The 22,272-nt window shown below is 38.0% G+C and overlaps 1 protein-coding gene across 1 annotated transcript; it reads right to left on the bottom strand.

Moving 5' to 3' along the window:
- Nucleotides 1-14,191: 14,191 nt before the first annotated feature.
- LOC138871119 (uncharacterized) lies at nt 14,192-14,740 on the bottom strand. Its single transcript, XM_070148975.1, has one exon. It carries the CDS (start codon nt 14,738-14,740, stop codon nt 14,192-14,194), a length of 549 nt encoding a protein of 182 aa, XP_070005076.1.
- Nucleotides 14,741-22,272: the final 7,532 nt, after the last annotated feature.

The following is a 22,272-nucleotide window of genomic DNA, read 5'->3' as shown; positions in this document are numbered from 1 at the left end:
AAGATTATATTACAAGCTTAGATTAACCTGTCTTTCTGCCTGTTCAAAAAGGAATAATGATGAAAATGCATTAACAGTTTCAAGTATCATCTTTGTCATAATAACTTTGACCCTGTGCTTTGTCGATTTGTTTGGAAAATTAACTAAGCATGGTTTTCTTTTGATGCTTCACGAGTCGACCAAGTCTGAAAAGAAAGTAATTGTTGCTGAAAAGCAAGGGAACCTGCTAGCTACTGCTTTTTACCCGAGTTAACAGCACGGTTTTACGTGGAAAACTCCCAGCTCACGAGATTAAAAACTACGATCTGTACTTGTAAGATTTCACCTGTGGTAAGGTCTGCGTACATATTATCCTCCCCAGACCCCACCTGTGGGATTATACTGGGTCGTTGTTGTTGTTGTTGTAACCGAGTAGGTTCAGATTATAACCTATTGTAACCTAAGAATTAGGATTTTAATACCTCACTCACTTGTAATAACTCTACTACAAGCCTCTTTGTAATAACTTTAGTACAAAGCTCACAACTCGACTAACTCTAGTCAAGACACAAACACGAAGATTTATAGTTTTACAAAGGTTTTCTACATAATGCTTCTAGCTAAGCTAAGTAGGAATTACAAGTAAATCACTTTAATAAAGGTACAACATAACTCAGGACATATAATAACTCAATGCAGGGAAATGATCTTTCGTTATGATGTTCTATGTTCTTGAAGCACTGAATGTCACTTGCAAGTTGGCAACACACTTGAGAGAAAGCTTGATGAATTTCGAAATGTGCAAGTGCATTGTTTTCCCTTTGCTTCATGTTAATATTACACAAGTGATATCACTTGAATGACGCAAGTATGTTTGGTACAAGGGCATTCCCCATAAAGTGATTGTTACACTATTTACACTGTTGCGTGTGTGCAGAGAAACAGTTGCAATGACTTTACAGCTATGGGAATTGACTGTTACAGTCAGCAAGGGAATTGAGGTCCATCTGTTTCCTCTTTTGTTTCTTTGACTCTAAGTGTTGGAACATGTCCCAAACTTGAGATTTGTTGATCTTGAGTACTTTGAGGATGTGGAGCACGTTCCCTATGTGGTTCTTAACATTAAGTTTGTTAGATCGTCAAAACATAACAGGATGCATAACCTATTAATTTCCCCCTTTTTGGTGATGACATACGTGTAATTGAAATTCCCCCTAAGAACCAACGTACCATAAATATTTCCTATATTCCTCCTGAACATGTTCCCCCTCATTTCCTGTATTCACCTTCAATTACTTTTTCTCCTTCTGGCATCATAAAAAGATCAGTAACAAGTAATAATAAGCAAAAAAGAAGTCTAGCATGCATGACTCATGCCATATGTGTGCACACAAACATGATTAAGAACAGAGCATAAGAGCAAGTCATACATAGCAAAAGAACGGGATACTCATTAATTTGGAAATAAACAGGGAGCAGAATTAGCAGTACCATTTGTTACATAGACATCCACAAAATAAAACAACAGAAAAAGTACCAGCCACTAAACACATCAAAACAAAGGGACCAAAATAGAGAACAGACAACTTGAACTAGGAAGGGATGATTTTAACGAGCACTAGAAGGGGGAGGCACAGATGAAGAGGGAAGGGTTCTAAGGAGGATATCCATTCTAGCATTTGCTGATGTCTGCTCGTTAAGCAACCTCTCCTTTAGGTCCTGACCTGTTTCCTGAGATCAACATTTTCCTTAGTCAGACAGGCAACCACTGTGCCTTGTGTACTGCTAGAACCAGGTGCCTCCTGAGCCTGACTAAGCTGGCTCTCAAGAATAGCGTTTGGGGCCTTCAACTTCCTTATCTCTTCATTGGCAATATTCTGAGCTTCAATCAGTAAAAATATTGTGGAATTGCAGCCAACCCTCCATTTTTATTAATGCACTCACACTCTTCTAAGGTGGTCTTGGAGAAGGTTTGCTTGTGAGTACCCACTTTAGCCTTTACCAAAGAGGCTTTGAAGAAGTCAAACACTTTACTGAGTAGGAACCCATAAGGCAACCCATGATTACCATCCTTAAAATCTACCACTTTCTTTATATGCTCTATCATGAGACCATGCATGTTTATAGTGGTGTAAGCATTCAGTGATTCCATGAGAAACAAGTTTTCTCGTGACGTAATGGAATATCTTTCTGCGCGTGGGAGCAAAACTTTGTTCACCATTTCAAACATCAATTGGTACACTGGAAGGAGGGCCTTTTTGTGTACCCGTTTCCCTTGCTGCTGTGCATTATCCTTCAAGATGGCATTTCTGAAATTTGGAGAACAAGTCCCCTTAATGGAGGATATTCTACTAGAGGCACTCCCCAAATGGTTCACAATACAACCTCATCCATCACAAAGTCAACACCATTCACCTTCATGCAGATGTTATCATCCTCTACTGTGAAAAAGTCGGCATAGAAATTGCGCACCTCTGGCTCATACACCTTAGGACCCTCATTTGTGAACAAATGTATCCACTGTTGAAATTCACAGATATCAACCAGTTGGTGCATCCCTGTCATGTCAAGAATATCAAGTGCAAATGTTCTTCCCCCAACACCTTCTGATTTCTCAAATTTTCCCTTCCTTCATCCTTGGTACCACCCACCTTGGCTTTCTTGGAGGAACCTGGTTCCTTATTGGCACTAGCCTTGTGTTTCACACATTTTCTCACACATTTCCCTTTCTTTGACACCTTTTTTCCAAATTTTTCAGACATCTTCGCACCAGACTCTTCAACCACTTTCTCACCAGAATCCTCAGCCACTTTCTCACCATACTTTTCAACCTCAACATTGCTAACCTCAATTACTCTTACAGATGACTCTTTCCTAGATTTTGGAAGTATAGGTTTCTTAGAGGACTTACGAATTAAGGAACCAGGTTCCTCATTCACCTCTGTCAACATCAACAACAAGTGCTGGAGGCAATATCTCTTCATTCAATACCTTTCCACCCTTCACCAACCTCTTATTCTTTTCTTCTTTATTTTTCCTCAGAACTGATTGAAGAGCTTCCTTCTTTTGCAGCCTAGTAGTAGTTCTTTTAAGAGTGGGCTCCTTGGGATGCCTTTCTACTCCTAGCACTAATACAGCTTGTAAGGGCCACAATGCCATAGTCTTCCTCACTATCCTTATTCTCTTCCTCAGAAAGAGATCTCATCTCAAGAACAACGGCGGTCAATGGCTCAGCATAAAAATAAGGAGAGGGACCAGGATTAATACTGATCTGGGTACTTTTGAAGAACAGGGGGTTTCATCCGAAGTAGGAGCAGAGGACTCCTCTTGGGCTGAGGGATCAGTTCTGTCATGTGATTCCCTAGTAGTACTTTCAGGTGCTATTCAACAGGCACTAGTTCCCTACTCTCTACCTGTAGACTATCACATTCCCCCCGAGACCCAATGGTTTCATACACACCTTCATAACCAACAACCAAACTCCCCTCAGCAGTTATTAACAACATATTTTCAAAGGCTTCTTGTTCATTCAACCCAAAATTAGATTTTGAAAATATAGGAGGAAGATTACCTGTAGGATCGACAACATTCAAGTCAAGGTTTGGGGTGATCGATGCTGATTCTTCACCACTGTGAACCACACTCCGTTATGCCTTAGAGTTGTCTTCATCTTGCATACTGGAGACTTCCTGATCTTCTCTCCCTCTACCATTTCTCTCTTAGCCATTTTTCCAGGTAGGCAGAAGGAGAAGTCGTAGCCACAAACCTCTTTGGGTTCGAAGTTTTGCGACTCCGATGAGAACCAAAACTTGATTGGGTTGGAGAAGAAGCAGTAGGTGGTTCGGAATCTTGTTTAGGATTTGGACTGGGTGACATAGGGGACTTGGACTCTGTCACCGGTGCTTCGTGAGGTGCAGACACGGTGGGAACGACACTGGGGACATTTGAGGCTTCTAAATTCTTAGACATGGTGAAGAGTAGTAAGAGTTTATGGAAAGGAAGTGTTTGGTAGTTGAGAGAAAAGGGAAATTTTGGCTTTTGATGTGAACAGTTATGAGAGTGACAACGTTTGGGTTTATTTAAGAGAGTGACGGACCGATTAGGAATGGGTATTGATTTTCTGGGTAGATGGGTCGTTTAATAACGGGTACGACACTAGGGTTCCAAAAAGGGAAAAATGAGAAACTGTCATTTTAATGACGTGGCACTTTCTCAGCCGCTAAAAAGTTGTGCATGAGAGTATAAAGGAACTACTAATCTGTGTCAAGGGATTATTTTCAAATTGCTCTCTGCATAGTGCTTGTTACACCCCATAAGTTTAACCACCTTGATACTGTTATATATATATATATATATATATTTGATATGGTATTTTGAGTATGACATTTTTGTAAAGAAAAAAATATGGTTTGAAAAATATGATTTTATATTTTTATTAATATTACTACTTTCGAATATGCTTTAAATTATACTCATAATATGAGAAAGTTTATGAGATTTTCTTTATTGTAAAGATAGAAATTATTTTTTTTCTCATAAGAAAAGAAGGTTATCTTTTTACAATTATAAGGACTAAGTGTACGAAAATTTTATACTATTTTTATGAGTTATAAAAATTAGAAGTTGATAATATATATATATATATATATATATATATATATATATATATATATATATATATATATATATATATATGTAGTTTTACACGGATGTTTTACATAAGGAAAAATTTCACATAAAAATAATTGGGCTTCCTACTTTTCAATTTTATAGCCCATATTTCAATTTACAACCAACTAGCCCAAAAATAATAGGCTAATACTCAACATTCAACTCCAATAGGTTCTCGAAATTACTATTTAATTTTTAAAATAGATTGCTCAAGCTTTTAAGTTAACTTTCGAATCAGTAACCATGACTGAAATATTAGTTTAACAAACCAAATCCACTTGGGTAGTGAAAATTAGATTTTTAACAAGCTTATGTGGGTTTAAATTCCAAATTTGATTTCGTGAGAATTTTGGAGCGGGCACTATTTAAACTTGTTAAAAATAGTATAAGGAGGTTGTATATAAAATTTGAAGTCATTTAATGGAGATTTGGACTGGTTTTGAACAAGAATTGCAATTAAAAATCGTGGAAGAAGTTTATCTACAGACGTTTTGTATAAAGGTGTATGAAAGTGTGTAAGATGTGTTTATACACTTATATACACTATTATATAAGATTATACAAAATTATACAAAAAACTGTCTTCGTCTTCTTCCTTGCGTCTTTTCTGAAATTTAACTCAAATCTTGCTCAAATCTACTCCAAATCACTTCAAATTTAAATCTTGAACTCCTTTTGATATTTGCAATCAATTGGAACAACACCCAATCCAAACAACTAACAAACTCAAAAAATTATATTTTGGAAAGCAAAGCTTTGAATGACCTTCAATAGTGGAATTCTACTTTTTAATTTTTCTTACATTGCAACCACGTGACACAGGGGGAGAAGCAGAAAATACTCGGCCCCTTGAAGCATATGTAGAAGATGTGAGAAGAAGAGAGAGTGAAAGCAATGGTTGTGAGAATACATATTTAACTCCATAGCTTTTAGAAGCAATGGTTGTAAGAACACTTATTTTGAATTTGCCAGTGCTTTCAAAATATATACAATATGGGCTAGGTAGGGTAAAACTTAAAATTATGAGCCATTTTTTGTTATGGTGTAAAGTCATGTGTATTTTCTTGTAAATCTTTATTTAAATAATAGTATATGTATTTATTTTATATGGTACGACATGACCGTAATAGTACGATGTATAAAGTGTATTAAAAATAAATAAAATTTTAAGTAAGTTGAGATAATTCTTAATTATGCGAGTAATTGGTTAATTATCGGGTACCGGGATATTACCTAATTAATTATTGGATAAAGTTTAAAATTTTCCAATAAGAGGATTACGTGGCAGCCCCATGCCTTTCAAATAATGACTCTCATAGTCATGTATTAAGGTGGCACAATTCAAGAGAATTGTGGCCAAGTCATCACCCTATTAAATAATATGTATAAGCTTGTCAAGGCTATTATTTTGATAGCATAGTGTGTGTTTGTATGAGTCCACCAAACAGTAGAGTACCTGATCCTCTATGAGGTTATGCTGAGAATACTAGTAAAACTGTAAGTAATTGAGACACATGATTTTTACGTGGAAAAATCTCAACTTAAGGGGACAAAAACAACGATCTACACCTTGTAGGCTTTCAACTTTACTAAATTGTAAACACCTATTACATGCCACTTTGTAATAACTCTATTACAAAGGATTCAACTCAACTAACTTGTGGCACTCTCACCACAAGCCACTTTGTGACTCTCTAGTTACAAAGACTTTGACTAACTTGTGATACTCTTACCACAAGCCACTTTGTCACTCTCTAGTGACAAAGACTTTACCGTATGACTAAACCTAGTCACAACATAAACTCAGAGAGTTTACGAATTTTACAAGAGGATTCCTAATCAACACTTCTAACTAAGCAGTTTAGGAGATACAATAAGAACATTCACAAAGTTACAACTCAACTAAGGACAACAACATACTAACTTTAGGAACTGGTCTGTAGTAGCATTTAACTTTGTTCTTCAAGCTCGTGAGAGTTGATTTCTCTATTTTTGCAAAAGGCTTGATTGAGAAACAGAAATGTTCAAGTGATATTTTGTATAAACTCATTATTGATCCACCTTGATGACATCACTTGAAATGATGTAAGCACTTTAGTTGGTCAAGAAATAAGTGGATACTGGAAACAGTGCAGTGCAGGCAGAAACAGTGCAGGTAGTCACGTCGCTTCCAGCTGTATCCAATTGACATTGTACTGCTGTGAGAAAACCACAAGGGTATTAGGTCCTTGCTTAGTTTCCTATCTCCTGAAGCTATAGAAGTTCAACTTTAGCTGGAATCTGTTAAACTTGCAGTTTAGCCAAGTAGGTCAAGTTCCCTATATGATTCTTAACAGTAAGTTTGTTAGATCATCAAAACATAAGTCAAGGGCATTTAAAACCTAGCAATTTCCCCCTTTTTGATGATGACAAACTTAACATCGATAAAGTGGATGTAGAGCAGTGAGAACCAGACTAAGTAATAGGAGAACACAAGTTTCACAATCAGTTCCCCCTGACTTTATGCGTTCCTAATTTTTCATTTTTATCTACTACACTTGTTTATTATTATTCCCCCTTTTGGCATCATTAAAAAGGCAGAAACAGATAAACAACATAAAGAAGTCTAGCCGAGCTAACTCATGCCATATATGTACACACAACATGATAGAGCAGAGAAACATAGAATTTAAGCAATGAGATAATAAAAAAGGATAGATTGATATTGATAAAAATTTTATGTGCCTTTGCTTAAAAAGCGAAGGCAACATTGGACTGTTAAGACAGGAGCAACACTGTTTCATCGCAACCATATCAAAAAAAGAAAATAAAATATCTGCCAAACGAAAAAACTTAAAAGAACATATCGAGAAACTGGTCACTGAAGGGGTACTTAGGGGGCACTAGGAGTAGAGGGCTTGGAAGCTGCAACAAGTGTTTGGAGAACAAGGTCTATTTGGGCATTGGCCGACTTTTGCTCATTGAGCAGTTCTACTTTCAAGTTATCTACTTGAGCCCTGAGATCATCATTTTCTTTTGTCAAACGAGCTACCTCATCATTTGACGTTGGAACCCCTTGGGCTTGCTGACCTTCCAGGATAGCATTCCTAGCCTTCAACCGACAAATCTCCTCAGCTGAACTGTTCTGAGCATTAATAAGTTGTGAGACGGTTGATGTACTTCCTACTCCCCCATTCTTTTCTATGCACTCACATTCTTCCTATGTTGTCTGTGAGAAAGTCTACTTCTTAGTCCCCACCTTCCCTGTCCCCAGTGGCACCTCAAAGAATTTAAATACTTGCGTAAGCAAGGACCCATAGGGAAGGCCATGATTACCATCTTTGAAGGTGGCGACCTTTTGCATGTGTTTGAACATAATAGTAGGCAGACTTACAGGAGTAAAGCTATCCAGTTGCTCCATCAAGAACAGGTCAGACTTAGAAGTCACTGACCTCCTCTCAGCTTGAGGCAATAGAACTTTGTTTACCAATTCGAACAGCAGTTGATAGACAGGGAGTAACACTTTCTTATGGATCTGGTCCCCCTTCTGGTTTGCATTGTCTTTTACCACGAAATTTCTGAAGTTAAACTGACACACATCTTTTACACTGGACACACCAGCTGTAGGAACTTTAAGAATCTCTCCAAGCAACTTTACATCGAACACGATATCTACTCCATTCACCAAAGCATAGATGTGGTCTATCTCAACGGGAAAGAGGCTAGCAAAGAAGCTTTGTACCTCATCCTCATATGCCTTAGGTGCACCTATTTGGAATAGATGCGCCCATCGTTGAAAATCGACCATTTCAAGAATTTGTTGCATAGCAGCCATCTTAGAGATTGTTGGGTCAAAAGTACGACCCAGCAAGACTTTTTGGTGCCTCAGGCGTTCTGAGCCAAGGCTGACTTCACTTCTTATCCTCTTCATAGAACCAGGTTCCTGAATAATTTCAGACTTTTGTTTGCCAGATTTCCCACCACTGGATTTCTCCTTTCCCTTGGATTTGACTAACACATCTTCGTCAGACATTGAGAACTCACTCACAACATCCTTCAACTTGGAGCTAGAGGTTGAAGCCTTCTCTACTGAAGCAGGATGCTTCTTTTTCTGAGACCATCTAACCAGTGAACCAGGTTCATCTGGTGTTTCCTCTTCCACCTCTACCACAGGGATTGCCTTATCACTTACCGATTCATTTTCCTAGGAGATGATCTCATGCAATACACCATCAGCAGACACCACAAAGACGATTACAACATTTTTTTCCTCAATCGGTACTACTGCCAACACGGAATCGGTAGCAACAATGGCTGAACCCTCTATGACCTCTGGGTTTTGACCTTGTTCACCACTTGGTCTTTGATTAGTGGGAACCTCAGAGGGTGGAGAGAATGGATCAACAATTTTAGGGGTTTCTAAAATAGAGAGAGAAGGGGAATCTGAGTGAGGTATGATTTTAGCGGGAAGGGTATGAGTGGTTAAAGAGGGCTCAGTAGGGGTGGAGGACTCCATACGTCTTTCAGTAATAGGTATGACTGAGGCAGTGAGGTCGGAGTTTGTATTAGCCATTAGAAAGATGGAGCGAAGGTGCTTTGGGAAGTTTGAATAGAAGACTTATGGATTGTGGAGAACAAAAAGAGGGGTTTTATTAAGAATGGATAATTATGAAGAGAGAGATATAGGAACCAGTTCTGAAACAGCGGTTGGGCGTGGAGAAGTGCAACGTTTTAGAGGGAGATGGAACGATTTGAAGTGAGGAGACGTGACAGCAAGATCTGAAAAGTTGGATGACATGGCAGTTATGTTTTGTTATCTTTTTAAGACGTGTATTAAAGAATGCACAGAACTACTAGCCTTTGGTACAAGAACCAGGTTCTTGACCTGTTGTTTGAAAATGTTAATCCTTGTTTATCATCCATGCACTGCATCTAGCTTCTATACTCATCATGCGTGTTTACTTGCAACGGTATTGAAGTGAGTTAGACAAGGCCAAAAAACACTTTTAGCCAATTTTTCTTGAAGATATTTTTCATTGCCAAATAATGAGGAATCAGGTTCTCAATTGGGCTTTAAAAGCCCCAACTTCACTCTGTTTCTTTCAAAATGTTCCCTACTTAGTGCCTTGGTAAAAATGTCTGCAATTTGATCTTCTGTGCTACAGAACTTCATACATATCAATCCTTTCTCCACATTGTCCCTCAGAAAGTGATGCCTCACATCAATATGCTTGGTCTTTTTGTGTTGAACTGGATTCTTGGCCATGTTGAGTGCACTTGTGTTATCATATAGAAGGGGCACACTCTCAGTGAGTACCCCAAAGTCCTCCAATTGCTGCTTGATCCACAAAAGTTGTGCACAGCATGATGCTACGGCTACATATTCTGCTTTAGCTGTTGAAAAAGCCACTGAGTTTTGCTTCCTTGTGCCCCAAGAGATGAGACATGAACCTAGGAAGTGAGTCATTCCAGAAGTGCTTTTCCTATCCACAAGATATCCTGCATCAGCATATCCAATAAGATTAAAGCTGTCACTTGAGGGATAATAAAGGACCAGGTCTTATGTTCTTTTAAGATATCTCAGAATTCTTTTGGATGCCTTCAAGTGAGATTCCTTGGGATTTGATTGAAATCTCGCACATAACCCTACACTGAAGACAATATCAGGTCTACTTGCAGTAAGATAGAGAAAGACCCAATAATGTCTCTATACATGTTTTGATTCACAGGAGACCCAGCTTCATCCATGTCTAGTGGAGTGGCCGTAGCAATGATAATGTCTATCACCTTTGATGCTTCCATGTCAAACCTCTGCAAGAGCTCCCTCATGCATTTTTGCTGATAAATGAATGTACCCTGCAAGGACTATTTTACTTAAAGACCCAAGAAGAAGTTCAGTTCCCCTATCATACTCATTTCAAACTCCCTTCCCATGAGTTTTGCAAATTCTTCACACACAGAATCAGTTGTTGCCCCAAAAATGATATCATCAACATAAACCTGAACAATGAGCAGGCTCCTTATCCGTTTCTTTAGGAACAGGGTATTTTCAATTTTCCCTCTTTTAAAGCCATTTTCCAAGAGGAATTTTTACAGCCTTTCATACCAAGCTCGAGGAGCCTACTTCATCCCATACAATGTTTTATCCAGTTTAAACACATATTCAGGGTGTTCATGACATTCAAACCCTAGAGGTTGCTTCACATAGACTTCTTCCTTAAGAAGTCCATTCTGAAATGCACTTTTGATATCCATTTGGAACAAGGTGAATTCCATATGAGATGCAAAAGCGATTAGAATTCTAATAGCTTCCATGCGAGTGATCGGAGCAAACATTTCATCGTAGTCAATCCCTTCCTCCTGATTATAGCCTTGAACCACTAGTCCGGCCTTGTTCCTTGTGGTTCCATGTTCATCAAGCTTATTACTGAATACCCACCTGGTTCCTATAATGGTTCGATCTGAGGGTCTGGGTACCAGGTGCTAGACATTGTTCCTTTCAAACTTATGTAACTCGTCTTGCATGGTTGTAATCCAATCTACATCTTTCAAGGCTTCCTTGATATTCTTGGGCTCTATTTGAGAGAGAAAGGCTGAGAATATAAGTGAGTTTCTAGCTTTTGACCCGGTTTGTACTCCAGAATCTAGAGGAGTAATTATGTTGTCAAGAAGATGAGAACTTTTGTGTCTCCAGTTAGACGTCTGAGGTTCATTTAGAGAGAATGTGGGTACATTTGACTAGTCTTCCTGTGTTCTCTCAGGTGCTAGTGGAGTACCCTGAACTGCATCAACCGCTCTTTATTCAGCTTCAGTGATTGTAATTGAAGTACCTGGTTTCATTAAAGATGAGGCAGTGTTGTCTTCACTCAGGTCTTTTACTTGGCTCATCATGTCTGCCTTTCCATTTGTCATGTCAATGAGTTCACCGGAAACTAGTAAGGGTTCTCCATCTTGATCTTCTTCAACACTCTTCTCACAGGATGAATAAGACTCATCAAAAATAACATGAACATTTTCCTCAATACATTGAGTCCGCTTATTATATATCTTGTACGCTTTGCTTTGAGAAGCGTAGCTTAGAAATATTCCTTCATCAGTCTTGGCATCGAATTTACTAAGCTGATTCTTTCCCTTATTGAGAACATAACATTTGCACCCAAATGTTCTTAGGTGAGTCAACTTGGGTTTCCTTCCATTCAACAACTCATATGGGGTTTTTTTCAGGAGGGATCTGATCATGCGCCTGTTCAGCAAGTAACAGGCAGTGTTGACTGCTTCAGCCCAGAAGTTCTTTGTAATTCCACTGTCGATAAGCATTGTTCTTGCCATCTCTTCCAGAGTTCTGTTCTTCCTTTCCACTACTCCATTTTGCTTGGGAGTTTTGGGAGCTGAGAAGTTATGGGTAATGCCATTTTCATTGCAGAACTCATCAAATTTGGCATTGTCAAATTTTGTTCCATGATCTGACCTAATGCATACGATTCCAGACTCCACCTTCACCTGGATTTTCTTCACAAAGGCCACAAACACTTCAAAGGTTTCATCTTTAGTTCTAAGAAATAGAGTCCATGTGAATCTGGAGTGGTCATCCACTATCACAAAGATGTATCTTTTTCCTCCTCTACTTTGCACTCTCATAGGACCACATAGATCTATATGCAAAAGCTCTAGTGGCTTTGAAGTGCTCACATCCTTTTTAGACTTAAAAGAGGACATCGTATGTTTTCCTCTAGCATAGGCATCACAAATTTTTTGCACCTTGAATTTTGACATAGGCAAACCATGGACCAGGTCCTTCTGAATTAGTTTGTTCAGAAGAGAAAAGCTTGCGTGCCCCAGTTTTCTGTGCCACAGTTCAACATCATCATCAACGGCTTTCAGACAACTCAGATCACTACTTTGTAAGGACTCTACATCAGCAACATGTATGTTCTTGTATCTCTTGGCCACAAGTACCACTTTGCCAGTTACAAAATAAGTAACTGTACATATCTTGGACAAGAATTCTACCTTGTTTCCCTTATTGCAGATCTGAGAGACACTTAAAAGACTGTACTTAAGGGCATTGACATAGTACACATTTTCAATAGAATTAGTGAGTGGCTTTCGTGTTTTTCCAACTCCAAGAATGTATCCCTTTTTTCCATTGCCAAAGGATACACTCCCTCCCTGCAGGGCTTTTAGTGAAAGAAAGTCCATGGTGTTCCCAGTCAAGTGCTTTGAACACCCACTATCCATGAACCATTGTTGACCGCTTCCTTTCACTGTTCCCTGCACAAGAAGGTCATGAGTTAGTTTTAGGAACCCAAGAAAGTTTGGGTCCCTTATAGTAGGCAAGAGGATGAATAAGAGCTGACTTAGTCCATGCAGGTAATTTGTATTTTTTGTGAGTGGAACCTGGTCCCTTTTTGTAGTCATCTTTCCAGCATACACTTTGTTTTTCTGAACAGATTGAACCCTAGCCTGGCAATCTTCTTTGACATGGCCGTTGTTTCCACAGTGGGTACATAGTCAGTTATCAAAAATAGTAACGTACTTGCTGCGAGGGTTGTAAGGAGTTTTCTCCCTTTGGAACCCTATTCCCTGCCTGTTTCCACCATTATTAGTGTATATGGCAGTGATAGCTTTTGAGGACCAGGTCCACTTTAGTAACTTTTCAGGACCATTTTTTACTCTTTCCAGATCAGTTTGGAGGTTCTTTTTTTTCTCAATTTCAGCACACATCCTAGTTCTCACAGCTTTCAACTCATTTTCAAGCCTAATGTGTTCCACACTCGATATCTCTTTTCCTTTCCCAAAATTTCCAGGTTTTGACTTAGTCCCTGGTCTCTCTATTGTTTCCCTTAGGTCTGCAATTACTGCTAGGAAATCATTTCTATCTTCTTTGAATTTTTCAATGGTTTCCTTATGGTCAATAACTACAGCCACTAAGTCATCTCTAGTTTGTTCAGCTTCTCCTAGTTCTACGGTCAAGGAATCCCTATCCTCCACAAGACTATGATAGGAATTAATCAATACACTAGCTAAAGACACGAGTTTATTAGGAGAGTAGGATTTTAGATTTCTCTGAACATCCCTAAAATTTTACCTCCTTGTTGTCATCGTGTTTATCATCATCTAATTGGGCCATCAAAGCAAAGGTTGAGTTATATTCATTTTGCTCGCCTTCAACTGCCATCATGGAGCTATCACTAGTATCGGTTTCATCTTCAGACTCACCAGAGGAATCTCCCCATGCATCAAGATCCTGTTTCATCACATTATCATCAGATCTTTTTTTTGAAGTCCTTGAAAGGAACCGGGTTCCTCTTAGCTGCTTTTTCAGGGTTGTTCTTGGAGAATTCTTGCTTCAAGAGAGGACAATCTTTGATGAAGTGTCAAGGATTTCCATACTTATGACAGAGGTCATAGTTTTTTGGCTTGCTAGAGCTGCCCCTTTTTAGCATTTCTCCATTTCTTCTAACCATCTTCTGAAACCTTTTGGTAAGTAAACCATGCCAATGTCTTCATCACTTGAGCCATTTCTATCAGCTTTGAGTACCAGGTTCTTTTCTTTCTTTGGTTATCTTCTTTCACTATCTATCTTCCTCTTCATCTCATAGGTCTTTAGATTTCTAATAAGCTCTTCTGAGGTCAGCTCCTGCAAGTCCTTTGATTCAGTAATGGCATTTACCTTGCTTTCCCATAGGCTAGGCAGAATACTAAGGATTTTCCTCACTAGCTTATTTCTAGGAATGGTTTCTCCAAGTAAGTGTAACTCATTTATGATGGAAGTGAATCTTGTGTGTATATCTTGAATAGATTCATCATCCTTCATCCTGGAGAGTTTATACTCTGTAGTAAGTATATCGATCTTAGACTGTTTTACTTGGGTAGTTCCCTCATGAGCTATTTGCAAAGCTTCCCATATCTCTTTAGCAGTGTCACAAGCGATAATTCTTATATATTCTTCAGGTCTTATTCCATTCACCAGAATTTTCTTGGCACAAAAATTCTTCTCCACATCTTTCATGTCTACGTCAATGTATTCTTTACTGGTTTTTGACATTGAAAATGGGAGTTCTTCCAGTACCTTTGTTGGAACATAAGGACCATAACATATGATATCCATAAATCAGAATCCTCATCCATGATAAAATCATGCATTCTTATTTTCCACCACCCATAGTATTGTCCATTGAACCTGGGTGGTCGGTATATAGATTGACCTTCTTTAAAATTTGGTGGAGCAGCCATAAGGATCCTTCCTAGGTGTTAGCCTTATAAGAGAAACCCGCTCTGATACCAATTGTTAGTTTGTATGAGTCCACCAAATAGTAGAATACCTGGTCCTCTATGAGGTTATGCTGAGAATACTAGTAAAACTGTAAGTAAGTGAGACACAGGATTTTTACGTGGAAAAAGCCCAACTCAAGGGGACAAAAACCATGACCTACACCTTGTAGGCTTTCAACTTCACTAACTTGTAAACACCTATTACAAGCTACTTTGTAATAACTCTATTACAAATGATTCAACTCAACCAACTTGTGGCACTCTCACCACAAGCCACTTTGTGACTCTCTAGTTACAAAGACTTTGACTAACTTATGATACTCTCACCACAAGCCACTTGGTCATTCTCTAGTGACAAAGACTTTAACTTATGACTAAACCTAGTCACAACATAAACTCAAAGAGATTACGGATTTTACAAGAGGATTCCTAATCAATGCTTCTAACTAAGCAGTTTAGGAGATACAATAAGAACATTCACAAAGTTACAACTCAACTAAGGACAACAACATACTAACTTTAGGAACTGGTCCGTAGTAGCGTTTAACTTTGTTCTTCAAGCTCGTGAGGATGGATTTCTCTATTTTTGCAAAAGGCTTGAATGAGAAACAGAAATGTTCAAGTGATGTTTTGTATAAACTCATTGTTGATCCACCTTGATGACATCACTTGAAATGATGTAAGCATTATAGTTGGTCAAGGAATAAGTGGATACTGGAAATAGTGCAGTGCAGGCAGAAATAGTGTAGGCAGTCACGTCGCTTCCAGCTGTGTCCATTTGACTTGGTACTGCTGTGAGGAAACCACAAGGGTATCAGGTCCTTGTTTGGTTTCCTGTCCTTGTTTGGTTTCCTATCTCCTGAAGCCAGAGGCGGATCCAGAAATTCAAGAAGATGGGTGCACCACTGCTGACAACGACGAAAAAGAGACGAGTCGCAACTACCAAATTTGCTATTCAAGCAATTTTCAGGCTAAGGTTCTAAAGTCACTAGAGTTGGGTGCTTGGTAGCTGATGAGAGATATGCGAGATAGGCGTATTTTTTTTCTCCCGAAAAATTCAATTTACATACTAACGGTGTAAATTATTATTATTACCGATTATGTTTGCTTAGAGATTAATTATAGGTAATTTCTTACCACAATTTGATTGATAACCTCTAATAGTAAGTAATCTATCAAGATAGTAAAATTATAGTGATAATGTACATATCTTTTAGCTAATATATTTAAGTGTAATGCTAAGCCTTTTTCAAGAGGGAAAAAAAAGAGGTTAAGGCTGTTTGGTTGTGGGAAAAAAAGCAGGAAAAAAATAGAAAAAGGAAAAAAGAAAGATTTAAAGGGAAAAAAGGAAAAAAGATAAAGAAAGAGTTTGGCACTTGCCTGCGAAAAAGGGGCAAAAACAAAAGAATGCTCTAAATGAGATTTGGTCTCATTACCTCCTAGCAAAGCATGTGTCTTATGGTAAAAGATTGAGCCAGTGCACCAAACACTCATTTGAGAGCATGTGGGCACAGAAGAATATATCACCTTTTTAAAAATAAAATGTATGGTAAAAATACAAATTTAGAGCCACAAGCATGGGCTCACAGGCACCAATGGCTCCAAGGCAGATTCGCCACTGCCTGAAGCTATAGCAGTTCACCTTTAGCTGGAATCCGTTAAACTTGTAGTTTAGTCCAAGTAGGTAAGGTTCCCTACCTGGTTCTTAACAGTAAGTTTGTTAGATCATCAAAACATAAGGCAAGGACATTTAAATCTATCACATAGGAATTGTTTCCATTTCCATTCATCTATATCTTAAAAAACGAACAGTAAGAATTTCTCTTTCTTGCTTTCTTTCTTTTGTTCCCGTACTAACAATATAGGAGTCTTGAAAAATCTTGTCAACAATGTTTTCAAAAGGGTTGTTTACTGCAACCTGAGGAATTCCTCTTCATTCCGAAGTTTTTTGGATTACATAATAGGTTAGCCCATGAAAAATATATTTTTGGATAAAACAAACAGTAAAGGGCTTTTAGATGTTCTCATATAAAAATGTTATGAAGGTAGTAAATGCACATATGACATTCAGATTAAGCTATCTTAGTGGTATTGGTGCATGACTTTTCTTTGTGTACTGCAGCTATTTGTGTGAGCCTCAAGATAACGGCTAAAAGTGATCTCTCAAACAAATATTTTGAAAGACATCCTTCTTTTACTACTACGTCTAGACAAGTGTAGGTTTTTCCAAAATAAAAGAAAGTCAAGGTACAAAATTTTCAGGTATGTTAAGGCTATCCATTCTTTCATTTGGTATGATTTATATGACACAAGCGAAACGAGCAAATGCACAACTTCCATAAATTACTCTATTCGTAGAAATGCTAGAGATGTGTATATTCTTATTCCCCCATAAGTCTTACTCTTTCTATGAGATTTTTACATAGCTGATCACTTATTAAATATTATTGTCATTAATAGCATCATTCTTTGGTTAAGCTAATATAACTAAATCTAATTTCAAGATTAATATTGTACTAAGACATATTCTTGATGCTTATACGATTTATATTTGATGTAAATATTTTTGAAATTTTCACATATGTACTTAATGTATATGTGATGAATTTTTAGCAGTGTTAATAAGACATATATTTGAGATATAAATTAGGTATATATGAAGACGTAATTTGTATATCCAATATCGTGATGGTAATTTATATAATACAAATAATATTTCTTTGGTGTATATGTGATGTATCTTTTAATGTATCAAGATGTATTTTTGAGGTATAATTATATATATATACATCGATCTTTTTTCCCACTGTATCTAATGGTAAACAAAACTTTGTGTTTGAGCGAGAAAATAGGAACAAATATGTATAGTATTTATTTTTCTTTTTATGGAGGCGGCAGTTGCGAGAAAGAAATGGTATTGATTTGATGAGTGATTATGGGCGAGATACTTGGGAGGCTAGCGTTTAAACCGACACCTTATAACGTAAAAATTGCACAGGGCGTCCTATTTGGTTGCCCCCATTTAACCTATACCCATTTTTTTAAAACTATTAACTTGTACCCAATCCTTAAATAACTTCAGCTCCCTTTCTCCTCCTTCTTCTCCTCCTTCGTTTTCTTCTTCTTCTGAAATAAATAGCTGAAATATGCAAACAAGCAAATTGAAAGAAAGGAACTCCAAATCATCACAGCTAGATGCCAACAAAGAGTTCTCTCTGATCAGATACCATATTACTCTATAAAACTTCAGTAAAGTTATCTAAACAAAATCAAAGTACAGAATATTGTGGAAAAGGATTGGGTAGCCAGCACGATCATTATACAATTTCTGTGTAAAACATAGCGCTTATTTTCTGGTTAATATTGTTTAGTCGTTGACGTGAAAACAATGAAACAGAGAAATAATGCACATGATTTACAAATAGTTAATTGCATTGTCAATACAACAATTGAAAGAAATGGTTGAATGCTAATAGCTGGTGAAGGCTTCATCAATTGGATCAATGGAGAGGAGCAAATCCAACGGCTTCATATAAGAGTTAATTTTATCCAAGCTTCAGCTCTAGAGCTGAAGTTTCCCAGTCACAACACAGAAACTTCAGCTCTAGAGCTGAACTTCGGGCCCGACTACTAGAATGCTGAAGTTTTACGTGATTGCCTTTGCTACTTCAGCCCCGTGTGCTGAAGTTATGCGAAAAAGCGGGTACGCTTGCAATATTTTTTGCAAAGCGGGCACAAGTTAAAATGTGACACAAAAAGCGGGTATAGATGCAAATGCCCTCCTTATAACTAGTTTATGCTATTTTTATTATTTTTAGATTTCTTGTCTTGTAAATCAAATAATGTTGTTGGGCTCCTGTATTTATTTTTAAAGAATTAGCCACTTAAGAAACTTTCTCTTATTCTATCATCTGTTCATGAGTCTCAGAAAATACGTCAGTTGGTAAAGTTTACTTCATGATGTTACCCAAAGGCATAATGGTCTTATGACATTCCGAGAGATTTTATTAACGTACTTCTCATGCATTGCATTCGTTTACATGTGAATTTACCCATGACTCAGGCGGCGTTATATACACACATATATATGTATATATATGTATCTAGATATGGGAAAAGGTTACGGTATTATATACGCACCACCACCTGATCAGCTGGCATACGATGATGATGTTGCCCATAGTGGCTGAAATATGACTCAGACGGCGTTATATACGCGTATATATGTATATGAGATATGGGAAAAGGTTACAGTGTTATATACGCATCACCACCTGATCAGCTGATATACGTTGATGATTTTGCCCACAGTGGCCGAGATGATATAATGGAATGCCCTCAGAGGCTTGATAATGTTATGAACACATGTACATATGCACGACATGACATTCATATGCATATGCATGACACTATAAGTATTTCATGATTTACAGAGTTATCCAGACTTACAGGTTGAGTCATTTACTCTATGTTTCTTTCATGCCTTTTATATGATTATTTACGTGCCTTACATACTCAGTACATTATTCGTACTGACGTCCTTTTGTTGGGGACGCTGCATTCATGCCTGCAAGTATAGATAATCAGTTTGACGAGCCCTCATAGTAGACGAGATCGGCATTCAGCAAAGGATCAGTAAGACTCCACCTCATTCGGAGTGCAGCGGAGTCTAAGAGTCAATGTGTCAGACTTTTGGGTAGGCCAGTACCCTGTCCCATTTGATGTAAAATAATCGTAGCGGCTTTGTAGACAGATGTTCATTTTGTATAGTATGTCAGAGGCCTTGACTTCCCACATGTATTCATGTTTTAAGAAAAATGGTTCAGTGATACAGTGTTTTCCACTTATAGTTATACATTTTGAGTTGTGGCCATGTTGGCCCATGATAGATACATAAGAAAAACAAATAAGTTACAGAGTGGTTCGCTCGGGCCAGTGCGGCACCGGGTGCCAGCCACACCTCTCCAGGTTCGGGATGTGACAGTGCTTTGGTAAAGATATTTGCAATTTGATCTTCTGTGCTGCTAAACATCATGCAGATAAGCCCCTTTTAACATCGTCTTTGAGAAAATGATGTCGCATATCAATGTACTTTATTTTCTTATGTTGAACTGGGTTCTTTTCCATGTTGAGAGCACTGGTGTTATCACATAGTAATGGCACACTATCAGAAAACACACCAAAACCTTCAAGCTGCTGCTTGATCCACAACAATTTAGCACATCAAGAGGCAGCTGCCACATACTAAACTTCTTCCATTTAAAGAGCCATTGAATTTTATTTCCTTGTACCCCATGAAATTAGACATGATCCCTAAAAGTGTTTCATGCTAGAAGTGCTTTTCCTATCCACCAGATAACCAACATAATCAACGTCAGTGTACCCGATCAAGTCTAAATTGTCTCCTGAGGGGTAGTAGAGATCCAGGTCCTCTGTTCCTTTGAGATACCTCAGGATTCTCTTGGCAGCTTTCAGATGAGATTCCTTTGGATTAGATTGAAACCTAGCACACAGTCCCACACTGAAAACGGTATCTGGTCTACTTGCTCTGAGATACAAGAGTGACCCAATAATACCTCTATACATGGTCTCGTTCACAGGAGAACCAGGTTCATCTATGTACAGACAAGTGGCAGTGGCAATAGGAGTATCAATGATTTTTTAGCTTTCCATCTCAAATCTTTTCAGAAGCTCTTTGATGTACTTCTGCTAACTTATCATAATGCCCTTAGGAGTTTTTTTGACTTGCAGGCTCAAGAAGAAATTCAATTCCCCTATCATACTTATTTCGAACTCACTTCCCATGAGCTTTGCAAACTCCTCACACAGAGAATCATTTGTTGCACCAAAGATGATGTCGTCAACATAAACTTGCACAATGAGCAGGTTCCTCCCCCGTTTCTTTAGAAACAGGGTGTTGTCAATTTTTCTTCTTGTAAAGCCATTTTCTAGGAGAAATTTGGACAACATCTCATACCATGCACGAGGAGCCTGCTTCAACCCATATAAAGCTTTGTCAAGTTTAAAAACATGCTCAGGATACTCGTGACATTTGAAGCCAGGTAGTTTCTTGATGAAGACTTCTTATTTTAGAAAATCATTCAGAAATGCACTTTTGACATCCATTTGGAACAATTTGAATTCCATATGAGATGTAAAAGCAATGAGGATTCTGATGGCTTCCATTCAAGCAATTGGAGCAAAAGTTTCATCATAGTCAATCTCTTATTCTTGATTATAGCCTTGAATTACTAGCCTTGCCTTGTTCCTTATTGTGTTTCCAAACTCATTAAGTTTGTTTCTGAATACTCACCTGTTTCCTATAATAATTCTATCAGCAGGTCGAGGAACCAGGTGTCATACGTTGTTCCTCTCAAATTGATGGAGTTCATCTTGTATAGCAGTAATCCACTCAACATCTTTTAATACTTCCTTGATATTTTTGGGCTCAATTTAAGAGAGAAAGGCTGAGAAGGCAAGTGAGTTTCTTGACTTTGATCTAGTTTGAATCCTTTAGTCAAGAGGAGTAATCACATTTTGAAGAGGGTGTGAACTTTTGTGGTTCTAGTTAGACACTTGAATCTCATTGTGAGAGGGTCCAGGTTCTTTTGAATGTGATCCATGGTTGACTTGAGTCCCTCTTATCAACTCAGTATCCGGGGTTACTTGCACAATATCAACAACTCTGTCCTTAGCTTCAGTTGTTGTGATTGAGGAACCAAGTTCCTCAACATCAGTTGGAGATACAACTGTACCATCATCATTTGATTCTTTGACGTGACTCATCATGTCAGCCTTTCCATTTTCCATATCAATGACTTCACTAGGAACAATTAACTGCTATCTGTCTTGATCAATCTTATCATGTGAATCTTTCCCACATAGGTGGTGAGATTTGTCAAACATCGCATGTATGCTTTCCTCACCACATTGAGTTCTTTTGTTGTATACTTTTTAGGCTTTGCTTTGTGATGAATAGCCCAGAAAGATTCCTTCATCACTTTTGGCATCGAATTTTTCAAGTGCTTCCTTAACTTTGTTGAGGACAAAACATTTGCAGCCAAATGTCCTTAAATGCGTCAGCTTGGGTTTCCTCCCGTTCAGTAGTTCATATGGGGTTTTGTTCAGAAAGGACCTGATCATGCACCTGTTCACCAACTAGCATGTAGTATTGACTGCTTCTACACAGAAACGTTTTACAATTCCACTGTAAATCAACATTGTCCTTGCTATGTCTTCAAGAGTCCTATTTTTCCTCTCCACAATACTATTTTATGAGGTGTTCTTGGAGCTGAAAAATTATGACTTATGCCATTTTCAGCATAGAATTCATCGAATTTTGTTGTCAAATTATGTGCCGTGATCAGA

The sequence above is a fragment of the Nicotiana sylvestris genome, chromosome 6, assembly GCF_000393655.2.
Source record: "Nicotiana sylvestris chromosome 6, ASM39365v2, whole genome shotgun sequence".
Taxonomy (NCBI): domain Eukaryota; kingdom Viridiplantae; phylum Streptophyta; class Magnoliopsida; order Solanales; family Solanaceae; genus Nicotiana; species Nicotiana sylvestris.
This window is presented reverse-complemented; position numbering and strand designations above follow the sequence as displayed.